Raw genomic sequence first — 18,365 nt, forward strand, 5'->3', positions numbered from 1 at the left:
TTTGCGTGTTATCTTTTATGTATATGTGTTCTAATCAACGATGTTCATAACGCGCCATTTATCGGCGTACGTAGTAGACAGCAAAAAAAAGTCGAAGAAAAGAAGAAACGAAACGAAGGGCGGCAGTCCGATGAAAGCCTTGACGGAGGTGCGAGTTTGAAACTATGGCGAACGCCTCCAAGACGATGAAAAGCGATTCTCAATGCCTTCGAAAGATACCTATCTGTCCTTCTCAAACTGTGTTGTGATGCAGCTCCTCCCATATCCCAAAGACCAGCGTCTTATGTGTCGTTATTCTGTCTAGGAGTGAGAAGTACGCGTCGTGAATCCTGTTCTTATCTCCTACCCGTTTCTTCACGGCATTTCTGGTCGAATTGAATTGCGCCTGTTCAGTTTTTTTTTTTCTCTCTCCTCCTTTAAAACGGCAAGCAGCCGTTGCATCTAACTGGCGGTGTTCTAATCATTTTTGTTTGTTTCGTTGCTACTGCTAATTTCTTTGAAAACTTGACTTGTGTTGTAGTTCCTATACTCCTTTCTGTTTTTGTTGTTGTTTGGATTACGTGTGGGAATCGGAAACTGCCACAAATTTCTTCCTCAGAAGGTCTTCCGTCAACCTGCGGCCTTTTCCGTTGCTGACTGTTTCTACGAGTAAATACTTTGTACGTTAGAAAAGTACGGCCACTGCGCTGCCACCACCATATATATATATACAACTCTACATTCGCTTTCCCTTCCTGGCTGTTGCACCTGGCTGTTGCACCCACCAGCAGCAGCAGCTGTACGGCTGACATCCCTCCGATCCGCACATATACACGTGTGCTTGTTTGTTGATTCTTCCTTTTTTTTTCCTTCGTGCGCCTTCATTAGTCACGCTCTCATGGACGTACCGTACGCAACACCGCTCGTTTGGGTGTGCCTCGCGTGTGGTCAGCTGGCCCCGTACCACGCAAGCCCAAATGACTTGATGGACAGCGCGAATGCAATGGACCTCCCCCTCACCCCAGTCTTAGCCTCGCCTCCTACGTCTCACTTGCCGTCGCCGTCGCTGCCGCATCGCGTAGGTGGAATGGCACGTGACCCAGATGTTGAGCAGCACGGTAGCCTGGATAGCAGCAACAGCAGCGGTGCGACCATTAGCGGCGAGAGTGACTCTTGCACAGATGCGGCGCGGCGACGCTCCTCACGTCACCAATCACGACGCCGGTGCGGGCTTTCGCGAGAACGCGAACAGTTGTGCGGTAGCGCCGAGTTGGGTGCGCGGCGTTCCGCGCCTGCCGTGTCCCATCATCAACGCAGGCAGCCAGGGCAGCGGCAGCCGCAACGCAGCTTTGAAAACAATGGATTCAACCACACGGAAGGAGTTGCCGGCGTGCGGGGGGCTGCGCCAAGGACCCAGTACGCCTGCCCAGCGGTCCAATCGTTGGCAGCTCTGCTCGTGGAGGGGCACCTTGTCGGCTCGCGCGAGATGCGCTTCTGTGAAAACTGCCGCGAGGTCCGCTGCACCGAACTCCGCAAAGCCTCCGACATGATGTCGCACAACGACGTTGGGGCAGACGGGGTTGCTGTGGTGGTGACAGGCAGGACGGAGGTGGCGGACGCGCTTGGGAACGTCGGACCGGTGCGTCACGGCGCCGAAGCGGTTACGCGGCACTCCCATTCCCCCTTCCCCAGCAGCGACAACACGTACGACAGTAACGTTCCTTCCTCCGGCTTTTCGCACGCCGGTGACACTCGCAGAGTCGTGGGCAACAGCCCAGCAACCTCTGCTTTCTTGTACTTGAGCCACAGGCCCAGCCACGTGATCAACGACGCTGACGGTGCAGTGGAAGAGAGATCACCTTCGCCGTGCACGTCGCAGCAAAGTGTTCCGCAGTACGCCACCTCTCCGTCACCGTCTTCGTTTGTCTCCGCCACCGGCGGTGAGTTCCAGAGCAAGCGAGAAATTCCCTCTGTTCACCTCGTCGTCGCCCTCTCCGTCGCCCGCTTGATGTTGAAGCTCAAGAACGCAGCGGTGACGATCATACGTAACTTTCACCCCCTCTCCCCGTCGCTGCCAGCTCCCCGCGCCCGACGGTGTGACACATCGGCCGAAGAGGAGGAGGAGTCCGATGGCGTCAACGGTGATGCGGCGGACCGACCTTGTCGCTACGTCAATGGGCATCGATGGGCTCACAGCAACAAATCCGCCTCCCCACCGCCGCAACGGCATCCACGTGCCCCAGCCTCCACCGCCGCCGGCATCACCGCATTTCCCTCTTGCGGCTCTCCAGCGACGTCGTACCAACCGCGACTCTTCCCTTTTCTGAGTAGCTCGCTTGATGAAGCGGGTTTAGTGGGCGGCGTCGATTCCAACGGGCTTTCGGGCAACTCGTTCAGCACCACCACCCTTTCCCAACCGTCTCGAAAGCCGCAACAGCAGCAGAAGCAACACTCCAGCTGTTCAAGTCGGAATTCGAATCCACCGGCTGAAGAGTACGCGCCCGGTGACCGGGACTTGTCTTCTATTGTGTCTACGGAGGGTGCTTCCCCAGACACACATCCGCTGTTCCTGAAGTCCGTTGCTGCTGAAGCGAACGGCGTGGACAACGCTGCAGCGCTCTCCAGCGCGCCACACACGACTACGATGACGCCTAGCGGCGCCGTTCTGCGACTTCGCAAAGAAAAGTGGAATTCGATGAGCGTGCCGGAAGCCTTGTGGAGACTTGTGCTGCCGTCCTTTAGTTCTCCCTTCTTGGGAAGTAACGAGGAAGTCAACCTCCGCTCTTCGCGAGGCGGGTCATGCCACTCCACGCCGCAACGCGGGGGGAGCAGCGGAGGTGGCGCAGACGGGCTGTGCAGGCCATATCGAGGCTTTCGCGGGGAAGTGGAGGAGGCGGTGTGGCGGTTGGACTCGATGCAGTTGGAGGTGGCGAAGTTGCGTCTGGAACAAATACTGTCGGAGGTGGCGGCGGAACAGGCGCGCCGAGAGAGGGAGGACAGAAAGATGTGAGCGGGAAGGAGGGAGACCTCTCGCCGTCAACGCGTTGTGTCGTTAGGTTATTATTATTTCTATATTTAACTTACTCTCAGCTTACATTCTGTAGTGCAGCATTTCGCGTTGTTTTGTTATAGTTGTTTGCTTGTTTTCTCCTCTGTATTTTGTTCAACTTCCTTCGCGTTTTCCGCGTCCCCCCCCCTCTCTTCTGCTTAAGTCTAATTCTAAAGCTAATCGATTCCTTTTGTTTTTCTCTTTTTTCCTCTTCAAACAGCTGACTTGAGGGTTGTCGCGCATCCGTTACTCGCGCGTGCCACTCAAGTCTCAATTGCACTTCAGATAAATTATTCCCCAAGCGGAAAACAACGCTCGTGGCCCCGAAAAGCAACGGCCGTTGTTTCTCAGCGAGTATCGCTTCTTTCTTTTCAGTTATTCATGTATTCTTTTGACACCCCGACTCTGTGGCAGCGAATGCGACCTAAACTGACGGAATGCTGACTTATGTGGAGCGGCGGGGAAACAAAACAAAAGAAAAGATTCCTGAAATTTATTTCCACCGAGTTTTGTTCTGTTTTCTTCTTTCTAATGCTCTCGTAAGAGTCTAAGTTGTGTACACACACGCTGCAGGCGGTAGCAGCAACGCCCTAATGTTGTTGTTATTGAAGGGACGCTTTTTTCCAACGCTCTCGACCACATATGTTCTTCAACGTGGTGTTCGCTTTGGCTTTTTTTCAATGCAGGCACATTACCAAAGTCGTTGAAAAACTGATTCTTCGACTTTCTCTTCCCTTCGCACCTCGCCTTTGCCTTTCTTACCCCTTCCGATTCTGTGTCCTGTACACTGAAGCTACACCGCACTTCTAGTATCATTACTGTTACTATCAATATACAGAAGGTGCAGGTGAGTTACCACTGCGTTGGTTGCGTGTCGAATCACACTGCACGCACCACCATCCCGAAAGAATACAAGCGCACATCAAGAACAGTGCGCACCGCATACGTGTCGTAATTGACGCACCGCCCCTCAGCCATCCTCATAGAGACCCTTTCACCTTTTGTATGTGTTGTTGATCTTCATTTTTTCTTGATTTCCGCTGCAGTACCGTTAGAATTCGTTTGTTTATTTTCCTTTTGAATTAGTTCTTTTTTCCCCTTCCTACTATTACGAAGAGAAATCAAAATGGCGGGCTTACAGTCTCAAAACATCTCCGTGGCCTCGACCAAACTTCCTGGTCCGAGCACGTCGGACCGCGACGTGTGCGTCTTCTGTCACCGCCGTGCCACACCCGTCGCCTCTGACCCGCACGCCCCCCTCTTCCCCTTCTTCTCCCTCGTGGACTGCCGCCACTACGCCTGTCAACCCTGCGCCCTGGTGCACTGCGACAACGCGGGTCGCTGCATCTCCTGCCCGCAGTGCAACTGCGTCTCGCGGCTGGCTCAGTCTGGTCGTCGCCGCGATTACGGCAGCGCCCCCGAAGCCGATCGCGTGTTCATCGACGACGGCGTCTCGTCTGTCCGCTCTCACCGCTCCGCCACTGTGCGACCCTCGCCGCACCGCAGCGCCCTCAAAGGCCAGAGTGGGTCGTCGAAGAAGCGAGCCAGCTCCGTGCAGTTCCCCGCCAACCCCACCACCTCCATCGTCGCCGCGGACAAGGCGAGCACGACGAGCAACGCCCACGAAAATGCTGCTGCTGCTGAAGAAGGCGAGGGTCAACGCGCCACCTCTCCTTTGACGCAGGACGCCGTAGATGCCCTTCCCATCGACCCCTCCGAGGCCCGCCGTAAGCGGGTACGCGAGCAGCAGCAACGACGCGCCGCAGCAGCCGCCGCGCAGGCCGAGAAGTCCGTGAGTTTGTACGCGATTACAGCAGAACCACCCAAGCCGTTGTCGACGACCTTGTCGGGCGATGCAGCCCAGGTGGCGCCGTCACGGCGGTCAAAGGACCGCTCGCGCTCGCAACCAACCCCGAAGCTGCCAAACACGATTCTGGAGCCCAAGCAGGTATTCCCGGTTCCACCGCCCTTGGTGCTGCACACCATCGATGAAGACGAACCTGCCGCAACTGTGACGGCGGGCGGCGACGCGGCGACGAATGAGGCCGCCAAGGATGCGCCAGAGGACAACTCCTCCACGAGCGTCTCCGTCTCAAAGCCCTCCGTGTCGCCGCGCGACAACGACCACGAGACGGAGCCTGCTGCGCAGACGAGTGAGGCGGCGCCAGTGGCGTCCTCGCCGCTTGACCGCGCGCAGCTGGAGGACTGCGAAGCGGCTGAGAGTGAGGCGCGCGGTGTGCTGGACGCGGTTGAAGAACATGAACGCAGGAAGCTGCGACAGTCGATGGAGGAGGCCGAGACCGCTATACACGCCAGGCGCGGCTTGGAGGTGGAGTTCGCGTCAACGCCGCTGCCCTCCCAGCCGGAGCAGCCGCTGACGGACCTGTCCGACCAAGTGAGCGCCACCTCAGACGACGAGCTCTCGCAGCGCTCGTCGGCTCACAAGTCTGGTGGCGGCAGTCTCAGCCGTCGCAAGCACCGCACCCCTCGCAGCAGCGTTGCGGACGGTGAAGTGGCGGGCGGTGCAGCGGCACCAACAACAGCAGCAACAGGCAACGAAGCACAAAAAGGACCGGGCGAGCCGCAGCCGAAAGCGGACACCCCGGCGAACGCGCCTAGTGCCACCAGACCCGTGGCCGGCACGGCGTCTTCGGTGGGCACGCCGTCGCCTATGACCGCTGCGCGTGCCGCACGTCCAACGGAAGCCGAAGAAGAGGCGCAGGCGAAGGCCAAACTGGATGCTGCGGAGGCGCAGAAGCGCGAGATGCAGCAGCAGCAAGAGGAGCGCTACGCTTTTGCCCGCCACTCCTTGGAAGAACGCGAGACCCTCGAGCGAGACGCGCAGTGCAAGACGGAGGCCGCGGTGCGTGCGCATTACGTGCGGAACGCAGAGGAGTGGCGCACCGCGTTGATTCCGCACGCGCTAGAGGCCCAACGTCGTGCCCGCGATGCAGCAGATGCCGCACGTCAGCAACAGCAACAGCTCGCACAACTACAAGCAGACGAGAACGCAGATCGCGCCAACGTGGCAAACGAAGAGGCGGACGAGTGGGCGTGGATCGTATCAGGTGCGTGCGTCGACCGCGTGGTGGCGGCCACGGAAGAGAGCGAGCGCGTGCAACGTGAGTACAAGGAACTGCGCTACGAGCGCCTGCAACGACAATTTCAGCACGATGCCGCACAACTTGTGGAGGAAGAGCAGTTGGGTCGTCGTGCACTTGAAGAGTTTGAAGCAACCTCGCGCGATTTGCTGCAGAGCAGCTGCCACATGCAACGCGACGTCGCCGTGGCGGAAGAGGAGCGACTGCGTAGAGAGGCCGCGCATAAGTCTGCCGCGCGCCGTGAGGCCGCCGCTCAGCAGCGCTGTCAGCGCGAGAGAGAAGACTTGGCCGCGGACGAGGTAGAGGGACGTGCCATCGTGCGCGAAGAGGAGCGAGAGGAGCGGCGCACGGCAAACATGGTGTTTGTGCAGGGCGTGGCGGCGGTGCGTCGGCGGGAGCTTATCGCCGGCTTAACAAACAACACACCGTATGAAGAAACGGGGGAAAAGGAGGAAGAGGCACCAACCACCGAAAAGACGGGACGTGTGCCTTCCGTCGCCCTCGCACGCCAGACGGCCCCTGGTGAATGGTCGGTAAATGCGGAAGCCCCGACTGCCACCGCCACCGTTGCTGATCGCCCATCGCAGCAGGCGGACAGCCCGCGTATCTCCGCAGAGCAGCTGGAGGAATTGCACCTTCGTCAGGCACAGCACGAGGAAGAAATGCGCGCAGCCATGCAGCGACTGCGCGAGGCGGAGCGCCGCGTCGCCGAGGAGGCTGCCATACGCGCCCGCGCCGAAGAGGAGCGCCGTGCCTCGCAGGCCGAATCGGAGCGCCTCGTACGAGAAGCGGAGCAGCGGGCTGAGCAGCGCATCCGCGATGCCCGTGACGCGGCAGAGCGGCTGATGCAGGCCCAGCTGTCCGACGTGCGGGACGAGGCCGCCCGCCGTGCCGAGCACGCCGCCGTGATGCAGAGCCTCGCCGAGGAAGAGCAGCGAGCCGTGTTGGAGGCCAAACTGCAGGCCGCGGAGCGACAGCTGGAGTTGGCGCAGCAGCGAGCCGCCGAAGAGCTTCAGCGCGAGCGCGACGAGGCAGCTGCGATGGCGGCAGCGGAGGCCGCACGGACCGCCCATGAGGCGCAGCGCCGTGAGGCGGAATGGCAGGAACGCGCACGCGCCGAAAAGTTACTGCGACTGTCGGAGCAAGAAAACGAGAAGGCAGACGCCATCCGTCGTCTCGGCGAGCTCGAGGCGCGGGCAGCGGAGGCGGTGCGGCTGGCACGCGAGGAGGCCGCCCGCAGCGCCGCCGCGATGGAGGAGCGCATTGCGGAGATGGAGCGACGGCAGCAAGCACGAGAGGTCGAGGTGCAGCAGGCGTCGCAGCGGGTGCGGAGCGCACAGGATAGCATGCGGGACTTCGACTCGCGCAGCCAATCCTCGCTGCATACGACTCCGTTGCGGGCGGAGGGGCGCGTGGCCATCCTCCCGCAGACGAGTAGCCTGCGACCCAGTCGGCACGCCAGCGTATCCATTGCCACCACGCCGTCACGCTCTGATCGTCTTTTGGCCGCCTCGGCGTCGGCGTCCGCCGTGGTCCCAGCATCGGTGGTGTCTCCTGGGTCTCGGCACTCCATCCAGACACCGCCGCTGGCCCCTTCGCCAACGCAGACCTCGTCGCTCGTGCCACGTGTTACGTCTGTGCAGCAGCACCAGCAGCAGCAGGCTTCGGCTTCCTCTGCTGCAGAGCCACAGGCCGAGAACGCCTCGACGCCGCCGCGTGTGATGCTTGGAGCGGGTGCCAGCACCCCCCTCTCCGCTCACTCCGCACAGCCCACCTCACTGTCGCATCAGCGAATCCCGCTGCCCGCCTCTTCTTCCCCCGCCGCAGCTGCGTCTGCGAGCGGCGCTGGTCTCTACAACTTCGACCCGGCGGATGTGGTGCGGGCGGCGATTCGCGAAGCCGTAATGGAAATTGTGGCTGCGCAACAGCAGGCGCAGCTGCTGCACGATCAAGCGGAGCAGCACGCGGAGCTCAGCGAGCGCCGTTTCCAGCGGCGGGAGAGTGACCGAATGCGGGCGGCACACGAGGTGGCCGAGCTGGAGTCCTCCCACGTGCGGAGCGAGATGAGTGTGAGTCCGCATTATCCACCGTCGCGGCAGCGCACGTCGGACCGCACGCCTTCGTTGGGCTCCGAACGGGTGCACGGCGGTCGCAACGAGGAGACTCCGCTGGCGTACTCCTCGGTGTCCAGTCCTGCTGGTGCTGCAGTCCCGGTGCCCTCCGCCACTGCTGCCGCGCCGGGCTTTGTCATCGGCAACGCCATGTCGAGCACCTCCTCCGTCTACTTCGACGATCAGCCGTACTGGACGGCTGGTGACGGTCGCGGCAGCACAGCGTCAGCAGCGGCGCCATTCACGCGTGGTCCGCCTCCACCAAACCAGTACCGATATGAACCCTTTGTACCATGGAAGCCGCATCCGCAGTCACAGACGGCTGCCCCTGCTGCTCAGCCCCGCCAAGCCGCGTCGCGCGTGCTCTTCCCAACCCACCGTGCCCATTCGCAAGGCGCCGCGGTGGGTGCACACGCAGGACAAGACCTCCGCCGTGGAGATGGCGGCTATCCACTTCCGTCATCGCACGCAGGAGGAGGAGGCGGTGGCCACGCATACAACGAACCGGAGCCGTCGAAGCCCGCCTCCGTCATCATCGAGTACTCCCCTCCACCGCCGCGCCGCAGCACCACACGCGCAGCCGCCGAAGGCGAGCGGCCGTACGCTGCTGCTGGCGCACCGGCAGCGACAACCAACACCGCAGTCACCTCCACCGGTGCTCTCCCGCAGGCGAGCCAGGTGTGTCCGCGCTGCTACCGCGCCGACGCGACCTCGCCGTGCTGGCGTTGTGGGGAGATGATCTGCCGCCACTGCGGGCTGCGACAGAACTCGGCACGCAAGCTGTGCTGCAGCGCACACCTTCGCGCGCAGCTACGCGACTACGCACGACAACAGCAGTATCCGAAGGTGTCGCAGTCTCTGCGAGGAAATCAGCAGGTGCAGACTTCTTTCCGAACCTCGACGGATGCCAGCGACAGCGTCAACAACAGTCCTGGTGCGTTGTCACTAGACGCACCGGATCGGTACGACGCGGGAACCTCGACGTGGCGGCCGCAGGAGCCGCCGTCAATGATTCCACCCGCCGCCTACTACCGTCCTGCTCCTCCGTTCCCTCCGCAGCCTCCGCAGCCGCAGCACCAAGAAAACCCTCAACAATACTACTTCGATCACCCCGGCTTGTACGCCAACCCGGTCTCAGTGGCGGCCATGACGGCAGGGGAGCCCATCGCCTATCCGTCCGGCAACCCACGCATGCCGCACGCGTACCCATGTCCTTACCCGACTCCGGCGATGCAGCCCCAGTGGTCGTGGCAGCCGATGTACATACAATCACAACCTCAGCCATTGCAGCAGCAGCAGCAACAGCAACAGCAGCAGCCGGCGGGCCTGACGCAGACACCCCCTCCGCAGGTCCCTCTACCGGCCGCCCCGTCGCAGCCGGCGCCGCAACGCGTCGCTGATGTCGCCGTGGAGGAAGACAAAAGCTCTCGTGGGTCGCAGCCTCCCCGTGCTGACTCCGCCGCCCATCGGGTCCCGGCGTCCTCGCAAGACGGCTGCAGACGGACCGGCAGCGCATCGAGCAGGAGCAGTGCGGCGGCCTCGGCACCTTCCGCGGCGGTTCGTATTACTCCTCGCCCTGAAAGCAATCCGGAAGCGGCCGGAAGCGCGTCCGCCAGGCCAGCACCGGGACCCACGACACCGGTGAGAAGCGAAGGAGCAGAACAGCAGAAGGCGCAAGCGGTGCCGCTGTCGTCCACGCCCGACGAATCGCAGCCGCCCCTGCAGGACCCGAAGACGGAGCGCAAGAGGACGGCAGCTGCCTTCTTCGTGCCCCTGGGCGGCGGCGGTGCCGAGGAACCGCGTCGACCGAAGCCGCCAACGCCGTGCAACTACGTTCCCAGCAAGTTGTTCCCGCCGGACGCGGTGCGTGCTGCCGCGGCGACCTTTGCGAAGGCAAACCCAAAGAAGGTCAAGCGGCCATCGCCGTCCCCACCGGCAGCAAACTCACGGATGCAGAGCGGTGTTGGTCGGCGCGCCTCTCCTCCCCTGCGCACCCCAGGTGTCCGCGCAGCGCTGCACGACCCGTACGCCGCGCGGGTGCACAACGCTCGCCCACCGCGTGCGAGCAGCCCTGCGGCGGCCCCGCAGCGCCGTGCGTCGCCAGGCCCCTACGGCCACCCGCGTCGTACGAGCGCTGACTGGCAACCCACGCGACGGCAGCCGACGGCCTCCCCACGCACGCAGCCGCGGCCCACCGTCCGCGCAGATGCCCCAGAGCCGCAGCCGGTGCTCGTGTCCTACATGAAGGCAGTTGCGCCGATGCACCCACGCTTTGCGGAGGTGCGCAAGGACCGCCCGGCGGCGGCCTCGAGGAGCACGCAGCCACAGCCCCCGTCCGCGTCGTCGGACTCATATTCTCCGTACACGACCTCGACCTCGTCCACCTCGCAGCCGCAAGTGGACAAGCGGGCGCGAAATGAGCCGCTTGTTTCTCAGCAGCGGCGCGAGGACGAGGCGAGCCGCGGGCATCGCTTCCAACCGACCTCACAGCCGCATCCGCACCGTGAGCACGGCGATCCAAACAGACAGGCAAGAGCAGACGCAGCGGGCTCCCTGCCACAACGTCCGCTGCAGCACCGCTACGCCCCACGCTGGTCAGACCCGTCGACGGTTTCGTTTAACGCGCCAGAGCGTCGTGTGCCGACCTTAGCGGAGTTGGACAGCCGGCTGCAGAAGCTGCGTGCGCAGGACGAGTACGAAGCTGCGCAGTACCAACAGCGGCAGTCCCGCCTGGGGAGAAACACCTCTCCTCAGCAGCGGCGGCCCAGCTACCCATCGGTGCAGCCGCAGGTTCACGTACTGCTAGAGACGCCTGGAGGTGCGCCCCCTCCACTTCACCGCCCGCGCAGTCCACAACAGCGCACCGCTTCTCCGCCGTGGCGGACAGACCTGAATTCCAGCCCGTTGCGTCCTCGCTGGGATATTAGTCGGCCTCATTCCCCAGTGTACCATCCCCCCGTCACCACAGTGGAGCACTAGATCGCTTTTCACCGTAGGACCCGGGCTTTCCTCCTGTCTTCTGTTTTGTTCTTTGGCGACGTTTTTTTGTTGTGGCGGTGGTGATTTCCTTCGTCATAAAGTGGCTGTCCAACTGTCTGCTGCCTGCGTAGAGAAGAGTTGGGTGGGCAGCGCAATTGTTCGCGCCAAAGGTGCGTCGTCTGCCAGCGCGATGTCTTTTGCGCATCGAGTTTGTGTTGACTGCGTTGAGAGAGAACCGAGCACTTCTTGTTTTTTTTTTCTTAGAATACATGTTTCTTGTTTCTGCCTGGTATCCTTCTCCGTCGGGAGAGCGATTTTTCTACCTTCTCTTTTGTTTTCTTATCGGACCTTTTCGTATTATGTGTTTTGTGGGTTCGTTCGGATAGACTTTGTAACACCCTTTTTTTCTGGCTTGTTGGATGCCTCATTAATATTGTTGTTGTTCAGGCGGCGTGTGTGTGTGTTTTTACCCCTCCGGTTTGCGAAAGCGGGGGCGGCTTAACGAGCACATAGCCTGCTTCGCTCTTTCTCTCTTCTCGGTGTCTACGCATGAAAGCCTCGTTAGAAATTTTTTTGTCTTGCAGCTTCTTGAAATCCCCAAAACACAACAACAGCTGAGAAGCGCTGGTTAGGGGCGTATATATATTTCCCATGTCTATCCGATGTGAAGCGAGCAGAACACTAGCGGTGGACGACCGGCCAGCACCAAAGTACGGTGTGTCTTACAGTATTTGTCTTGTGCAAGAACCGCAAGCGAGGAAAGTCAAACGATGTTTGCCTGTACGGCACTCCTGTGTAATCGCTTTTTTTTTCTGCATTTTGCCGGCACGCGTGTTGCCCCAAGCTGCTGCCAACGGTCGCGTCATTCACAACACTCCCTGCTATCTTTCAATTTCCTCTTTATGTTGTTCACTGATCTCTCCTTGTTTTGAGCACAATATCCGCCCCCCTCCCCAAAAAAAAAAAACTTGGAATACCGCTCAGTTTCACATCGTCTTTCATTTGTTTTTTTTTTTATTTCCTTCTAACATCGACACTTTTTCTAAGCCGCAGCACCGCCACATTATCATTCTTTCTTTCATCCCCACCCAACTCCCTCACCCTCCAACCATGAGCGTCATCATCACGAAGCAGCGGTACAACTGGATGGGGTACAACGGCACCGAGACGGAGGAGGTCGACACCGCCTTGCTGCGCGGCGACAAATCCACGGTGGACAACTACAACTACGACCACCGCCAGCAGGTGATCGCCGAGCTGAAGGAGCGCCTGTACCAGATCAAGCGGGACTTGGACCTCCTGCCGGAGGAGGAGCTGCGCGCCGAGGAAGAGGCCCGCCAGCGCCGCCGGGATGAGCGGAAGCGCCGCGAGGAGGAGGGCCGTCGCCAGCGCGCCGAAGAGGAGGCGACCCGCGCGGAGGAAGAGGAGCGGCAGCGCATCGAGCAGGAGGAGCGCGCCGAGGAGCAGCGCCGGCAGCAGGAGGCGGACGAGGTGCGCCGCCGCGAGCAGGAGGCCGAGGCGCAGCGCAACGCCGACCGCTGGCGCCAACTGCACGGCGACAGCGATGCCGACAGCGACGTCGAAGAGGAGCAAAACGAGGCCCTCTCGGCGATGCCGCGGACACAGGAGGAAATCAACAGCGCTGTGGCGGGCTTCTCGAAGGGCACCCGCATGCTGCTCGCCGCTAACGGACAGGGCTACGTGAGCTATATCGACGGCAGCGTGCACTCCTCCATCGAGAAGCTGGAGGCGCACAACGAGAAGGCCCGCGGACCGGCGGAGACGGCCACGGCCGGCAGCAGTGTCAGCATCCCGCCGGCGGCGGAGTACTCGCTGGACGACGTGCGTGCCGCCGCCGCGCACCGCCAACTGCTGCGCAAGAAACTGGACGCTTATCGCGTGCTGCAGGACCCGACCTACGCCGCCCGCATCCGCTCGAGCGAGAAGGACGCGAGGGGACATCCCACCACCGCCATCACGCCCGAGGACGGTGACGAGGCGACCATTGCGGCGAAGCTGCAGGAGGCGAAGCAACACTCGGAGGAGGTGCGCAAGGCCTACAACGACAGGGCTACTGCGAGCGCAAACGCGATTGCGACCGCCACGTGCCCGCGCGCCGGTGGTGCGGCGGCGGCGGCTCCTGAGGCCCCGAAGGCGGAGGAGACCGCACCGGCTGCAGAGGCTGAGCAGCAGGCAGAGGATAAAGCTGCAGCTCCACCTGCGGCCGCGGAAGACCTGATGAAGGCCGAGGAGCTGTCCACTCCTGCGGCGGCAGCGTCGCGGCACAGCTCCAAGAAGGCGACACCCAAGGACGAGGGTGATGAGTTGTAAGCTGGTCGCTGAAGGTGCGAGAACGTATACGGCGCCCTCACATACACGGTCATTGACTTGCTTCCTCGAACGGTGTGGGAAAGGGAGGAGCGTGGAACACGAACTCAGCTATCCGAGAGAGTCCACATTGTTTCTTTCTTCACCTGCCTGGTCTGTCTGCCATGCTGTGGTAGGTGCGCGCAAAAGGGTTTTTTTAATTGTTGTTGTTCGTGTACCTCTTCGTCGCTTTTGAGTATTTGCATTTCTGTACCGTTTTTTTTTTCCTTTCTCCTTTCTCTAGTTCGTCTTGTAACTTCCTTCTTGATGAAGGAGTGCGTGCACATCAGCCTTTGATTTGATGACGGACTCTTCCACACACACACACACACACACGCGTGTGGGGGCAGCAAAAGACTTCTATACATCGCACTTCTCTTATGAATTGTGGCGTGTGTACGGTTTTTTTTTCCCTGTTTGTTTGTTTTAATCTGCGTGAATACACGAAATAGCGGCTCTCACGTTGACACACTAGCTGGGAGACGAAGTTTTTAGAAAGACAGATAACGCATACTTCACCCCTAGCCCGAGTTTCGTCCTTCTTCGCTGTTGTTTTTTCCACGCCAAAATCGCTGTACTGTTGGTGAGCGAGGAAGGGGCAGCAAAATGGTAAAGCCAAAGAAAGAGAGGACAAGCTTTTCTCTTCTTTTCTTTTTCCCATTTTACTATCTCTTCCTCTACTCGCTTTAGCTTCTGTTTTACATATATCTTTACTTTCTTATACCCTCCCCCCGTCCTTACCTCTCTGTCGCTTTCTCCTTCTCTTTACATGGTGAGTCGCAGAGAGGTCTGAGGTCACGGTCTCAAGAGTAAAAATGTGTTGTGGGCTTTTTGTGTTTGTCGTTCTCAAATAGGACTCGGAACGTTGTCTCGAAAAAGAAAGAAAAACTTGAAAACGTATATATTTTTTATCCTTTGCGGTTCGTGAAGCCGCTTTCGGCTTGAAATGTTGTCGTTCATCGAGTACCGTCGCACTTGGCTTTGGCACAGCGCTTGCTTCCACCAAATGTATTGTGTATTCGAGCTTGGTGTTCAAAGAGGCAAGGAACAAGATAAGCAACCTAACGTACGCCACGTACGTTCGGGGTACTGCTGTTGTTTCTTTGTGAACTAAAAAATGTATGGACAAGGTTGAACGTGTCTTATTTCTTTTCCAGCTCTCAAGGTTGTGCAAGCTCCTGTTCTCTGTCTCTCTCTTTCACGCCTCCCCCCCACCACACCTTCTCGCGTGGTCTATCGCCATGGAGTCTCGCCGAATCGGCGCATTTTTTCTTTGAATAAAGTAAAATCTCCCTTCGCGTTTCGCCGTGAAGTACGACCAGCACAGCGTTGCGAGCTTCACTTGAGACAAGACCTCTTCTTTCTGTTGCTGTTGTTGTTTTTCCTTGTTTTTAGGTCAAATCAAATAGGAATAGCACGACTCTCACGCCACTTCATATATATAGCGATTATAGAACACAACAGCTTCATAGATATATGTTTCTTCTTCCTCTTTGCACACCGTTCTCTTGCGCAACCCTGCCGGTCACGAAAAGGAGCAGCGGCAATAGTGAAGAAAAACAAACAACAGGTAGATAGATTTGTTTTTGTCGCGTTGTGAAGAGCGCCTGCGCACCTCTGGACCTTTTGCCGCACCATTTGGCTCGCTTCCTGCTCTACATCCCTCCCACCATACAGCTGTGTTTGTACAACTACCATTCATAGAGGCACGTCCTATCACCTCTCCTCCACGACGGACTGCAGTCCTTGCTTCTGACCCTCAAAGCACCAACGCAGATAAGACCAAAACCAATCGCAGAGAGCGCAGCCCATGAGCTACACCGGGTCCCACCCACACAACTTCATACCTTCGTCCACCGCTGCGATACCAATGAATCAAGACGATCGACGGGCGGTACGTCCGCTTGGGGATGACGGCAGCGCGGCCTCCAGCAAGCAGGTCCACGCGGCTAACCTCGAAGCCCAGGTCCGGGTGTTAGAGCAGGAGGTGCATCTCCTCCGCACCGGTCTGGCGCAGAACGAAAGACTGCGGCAGGCGTCGACCCCCGGCTCCCCGCCGCGACGCGTTCACTTTGGGCCTTCCTCCGTTGTACCGATCCCACGCGTCACCCCCTCATCTGCTGCATCGCCCGCCGACCTCGGTTCAACACGTAGACCGTCGATGACGTCCTCCAAGCAGCCACGGCGACAGTCTTCGCCCTCTACCGCGGTAAGGTCAAACGGCGGCCGACCCAGTTTAGCGTTTGGGCAGCGCGTCGACCCGTCCATGTCCCGCACGGCGCACACTGCAGCCGCTGGTTCGACGCACACAAGCAACCGGCAACCTGTGACTCGCGCGACGTGGAGCGAGGACAGCAGCCAGGAAAAGGCGCAGAATGCGGAGGTAGAGTATCTGTCTTCTTCGGCAGCAGCAGCTACAGCCCAAGCATTGCCCACTGCAGCGAACACAACGTACGTCCCTCTCTCCCCCGCACCGGCATCTCTGCGTGGAAGCAACACAGCAGGCATCCCTCTTCAAGGAGCGGCCGCCGGCGCCACCGTTGTGTCCGCGGTTGAGGGAGTCTCTCCCCTTCCTTCGTCCTCACCGGGTGCAACGGTCTGGGCCTCCGCTGACCCTTCGCTATTAAGGAGGCGCGCTGCTGCTGCTGTTGCTAATAGCGCGAATAGCGCTCACAGTCACGTCGACATTATTTCTAGCTACCCATTCCGCACCTCCTCTGCACCTCCTCTGACGCCGGCCAACGCGGCGTCTGTCGCGCCCGCCCCCATTCTGGTCACCATGAGCAGCGACCGGTTGCCGTCGAACGCCCTTCAGCCGAATGCATCGACAAGTGCGACTTCTTCCGTTCCCGCTTCCGCAGCCGCGGCGGCAGAGGGTAACACGCGACCGCTTGAAGGGGTGAAGAACACGACGGAGGGCATCACACAACCGAACAGCATTTCCGCAGTTGCCGCGTCTTCTGTCGCAACAACATCAGAAACGTCAACCACGGTGCCTGCTGCTGTAGCATCCACGCAACACACAAGCGAACCGCAGACACGCGCGTCTCCCTCTATAGCAAACCTCAGCAGCTCTCCAAGCACACGCGTGGATGCGTCGGTCGAGGAAATGACGCGTCAAATCGTGGAGCTGCGCGACACCTTAGACCAGCGAGAGGCGTTGCTCCATCGAGTGCTCCTGGAATTGCACGACTGCGGCAGCACTGCAGGAAGGACATCCACCACGCTATCACCGGCACGCCATGGCGCTCCGGACGACAAAGAAGAGCAAAGAAGGCGCACCCTGCGGCTTCTCACGCAGGAGCTTCTCGCCGCACAGACGCAGTTGAGTCACGCGAAAGTGTCCTATCGACTTGTGCAGGAGGAGCTGCAACGGCAGCAACAGATTCCTCTCGCTACGGCACCTGCAGTGTGTGACGCTGCACCTTCTTTACCTCTACCACCACCACCACCACCACCACCGCCGCCGCCGGCAACATCCGAACTGCAAACGCAGTTAGATGCCGCATTACGAAAAGTGAAGGCGTGGGAGGACTGGTACGCGAGCACCACACCCGCTGAGGCCGGCAGCACATCTGGTGAGGCAGTGGCATCAGCAACGTCTGCGCCTTCGAAGTCTGCAGACAAAAATAACAACGACAGCAGCGCCAATGCAGAGAAACGGAGAAAGAAGAAGCGCCACTCAGCCGAGGACGAGGAGAAGAACGCATCGCACGGACACCGTCGCCGCGGTGGGCAAGACAGCTCCCGCTCTTGCTGCTGCCCGCACTGCGGCGAGGCGTTGACGGGCGCTTCTCCATGTGCCTTCCCCTCTGCGGCACCGTCCTTTGCCGGTTATTTCCCTTCCTTCGATACATCTCGTGCGCCTGCTGCGGCGACGCCAGCGTTAACGTCCGCCTACGCCCTCGATGATGCGCTTTACAGCAGGTACGCCTCGCACGGGTATCCGGAGTCGTTCCTGGAGCCATTCACAAAGGCGCCGTCATCGAGTGCGGTCGCGGCTGACACTCCTCCACCGCAACTTCAGGCCCACGCTTCCACCCCTCCACGCGAACCAACAAGAGCATCGAGAGCAGTCCCGGCAGCTTCTCCCGGTGCGTCGCGAAACGCAATGCAGAGCAGTCGCGGTGCCGCCCCGGCACACTATGGGACGTGGGAGGGTGAAGTGGGTTGCGACCGTAGACGAGGACTTCATGGTGTCCTCGCTCCGCCTTCCACTTCTTCCTATTACTGCGATGACCTGGAACACGCTAAGATGCAGGCCTACTGCAAGCAGCAGTACGTTACACAAATGGCACGTGAGGCGGCCGTGCGTGAGCTGGCGGAGGCGGAGCGGCAGGTGGCGGAGGAGCGTCTTGCCGTGCGGCAGCGACAACGGTTGAGTTGCACTCCACCTTCCCCTCCCCTTCTTCCTCTACTCCGAAAGCAGGCGGCCCAAGGGCACCAGCTGTTGGAGGAGCAACAACAACGGGCGGCACCACCACGAGAGAAACCGTGGATGACAGATAGAACACGGCAGGAGGGCTAACGCGCAAAATGAGGGCATTTCTCTTCTCCCTCCCTCTGCTACTGTCGCTGTGTTAGAGGTTTTTATTGCCACTAATAAAAAAAAAAGGAGCGGACAGACGACGCGGGATTTCTTTCGTTTGATGCGATGCCGCGTGTTCGCTCTTCACTGAATATCACATAAAAACAGTTGCACCTTTGCGTGTTTAGACTGCTTCTGTTGTTGTTGTTGTTCTTGCCTCGCTCTCTCCCTGTGTGTGTACACAGTTATTG

General features: G+C 59.8%; 4 protein-coding genes across 4 annotated transcripts; all 4 read left to right on the plus strand.

Annotated features, from left to right (window-relative positions):
• Window positions 1-391: 391 nt before the first annotated feature.
• On the plus strand, window positions 392-2,989 carry ABB37_02641 (hypothetical protein; the record flags this gene model as incomplete). The annotated part of the gene is made up of 1 exon (XM_015799719.1): window positions 392-2,989. Exon 1 carries the CDS (start codon window positions 878-880, stop codon window positions 2,987-2,989), a length of 2,112 nt encoding a protein of 703 aa, XP_015661321.1. The 5' UTR covers window positions 392-877.
• Window positions 2,990-3,819: 830 nt separating this feature from the next.
• ABB37_02642 (hypothetical protein) lies at window positions 3,820-11,219 on the plus strand (the record flags this gene model as incomplete). The annotated part of the gene is made up of 1 exon (XM_015799720.1): window positions 3,820-11,219. The coding sequence occupies exon 1, from the start codon at window positions 4,155-4,157 to the stop codon at window positions 11,217-11,219; it is 7,065 nt and encodes a 2,354-aa protein (XP_015661322.1). The 5' UTR covers window positions 3,820-4,154.
• Window positions 11,220-12,201: 982 nt separating this feature from the next.
• Window positions 12,202-13,550, plus strand: ABB37_02643 (putative mitochondrial hypothetical protein; the record flags this gene model as incomplete). The annotated part of the gene is made up of 1 exon (XM_015799721.1): window positions 12,202-13,550. The coding sequence occupies exon 1, from the start codon at window positions 12,330-12,332 to the stop codon at window positions 13,548-13,550; it is 1,221 nt and encodes a 406-aa protein (XP_015661323.1). The 5' UTR covers window positions 12,202-12,329.
• A 1,846-nt stretch (window positions 13,551-15,396) lies between these two features.
• On the plus strand, window positions 15,397-18,114 carry ABB37_02644 (hypothetical protein; the record flags this gene model as incomplete). The annotated part of the gene is made up of 1 exon (XM_015799722.1): window positions 15,397-18,114. One exon carries the CDS (start codon window positions 15,397-15,399, stop codon window positions 18,112-18,114), a length of 2,718 nt encoding a protein of 905 aa, XP_015661324.1.
• Window positions 18,115-18,365: the final 251 nt, after the last annotated feature.

The sequence above is a fragment of the Leptomonas pyrrhocoris genome (assembly GCF_001293395.1).
Source record: "Leptomonas pyrrhocoris isolate H10 chromosome Unknown, whole genome shotgun sequence".
Lineage (NCBI taxonomy): Eukaryota > Euglenozoa > Kinetoplastea > Trypanosomatida > Trypanosomatidae > Leptomonas > Leptomonas pyrrhocoris.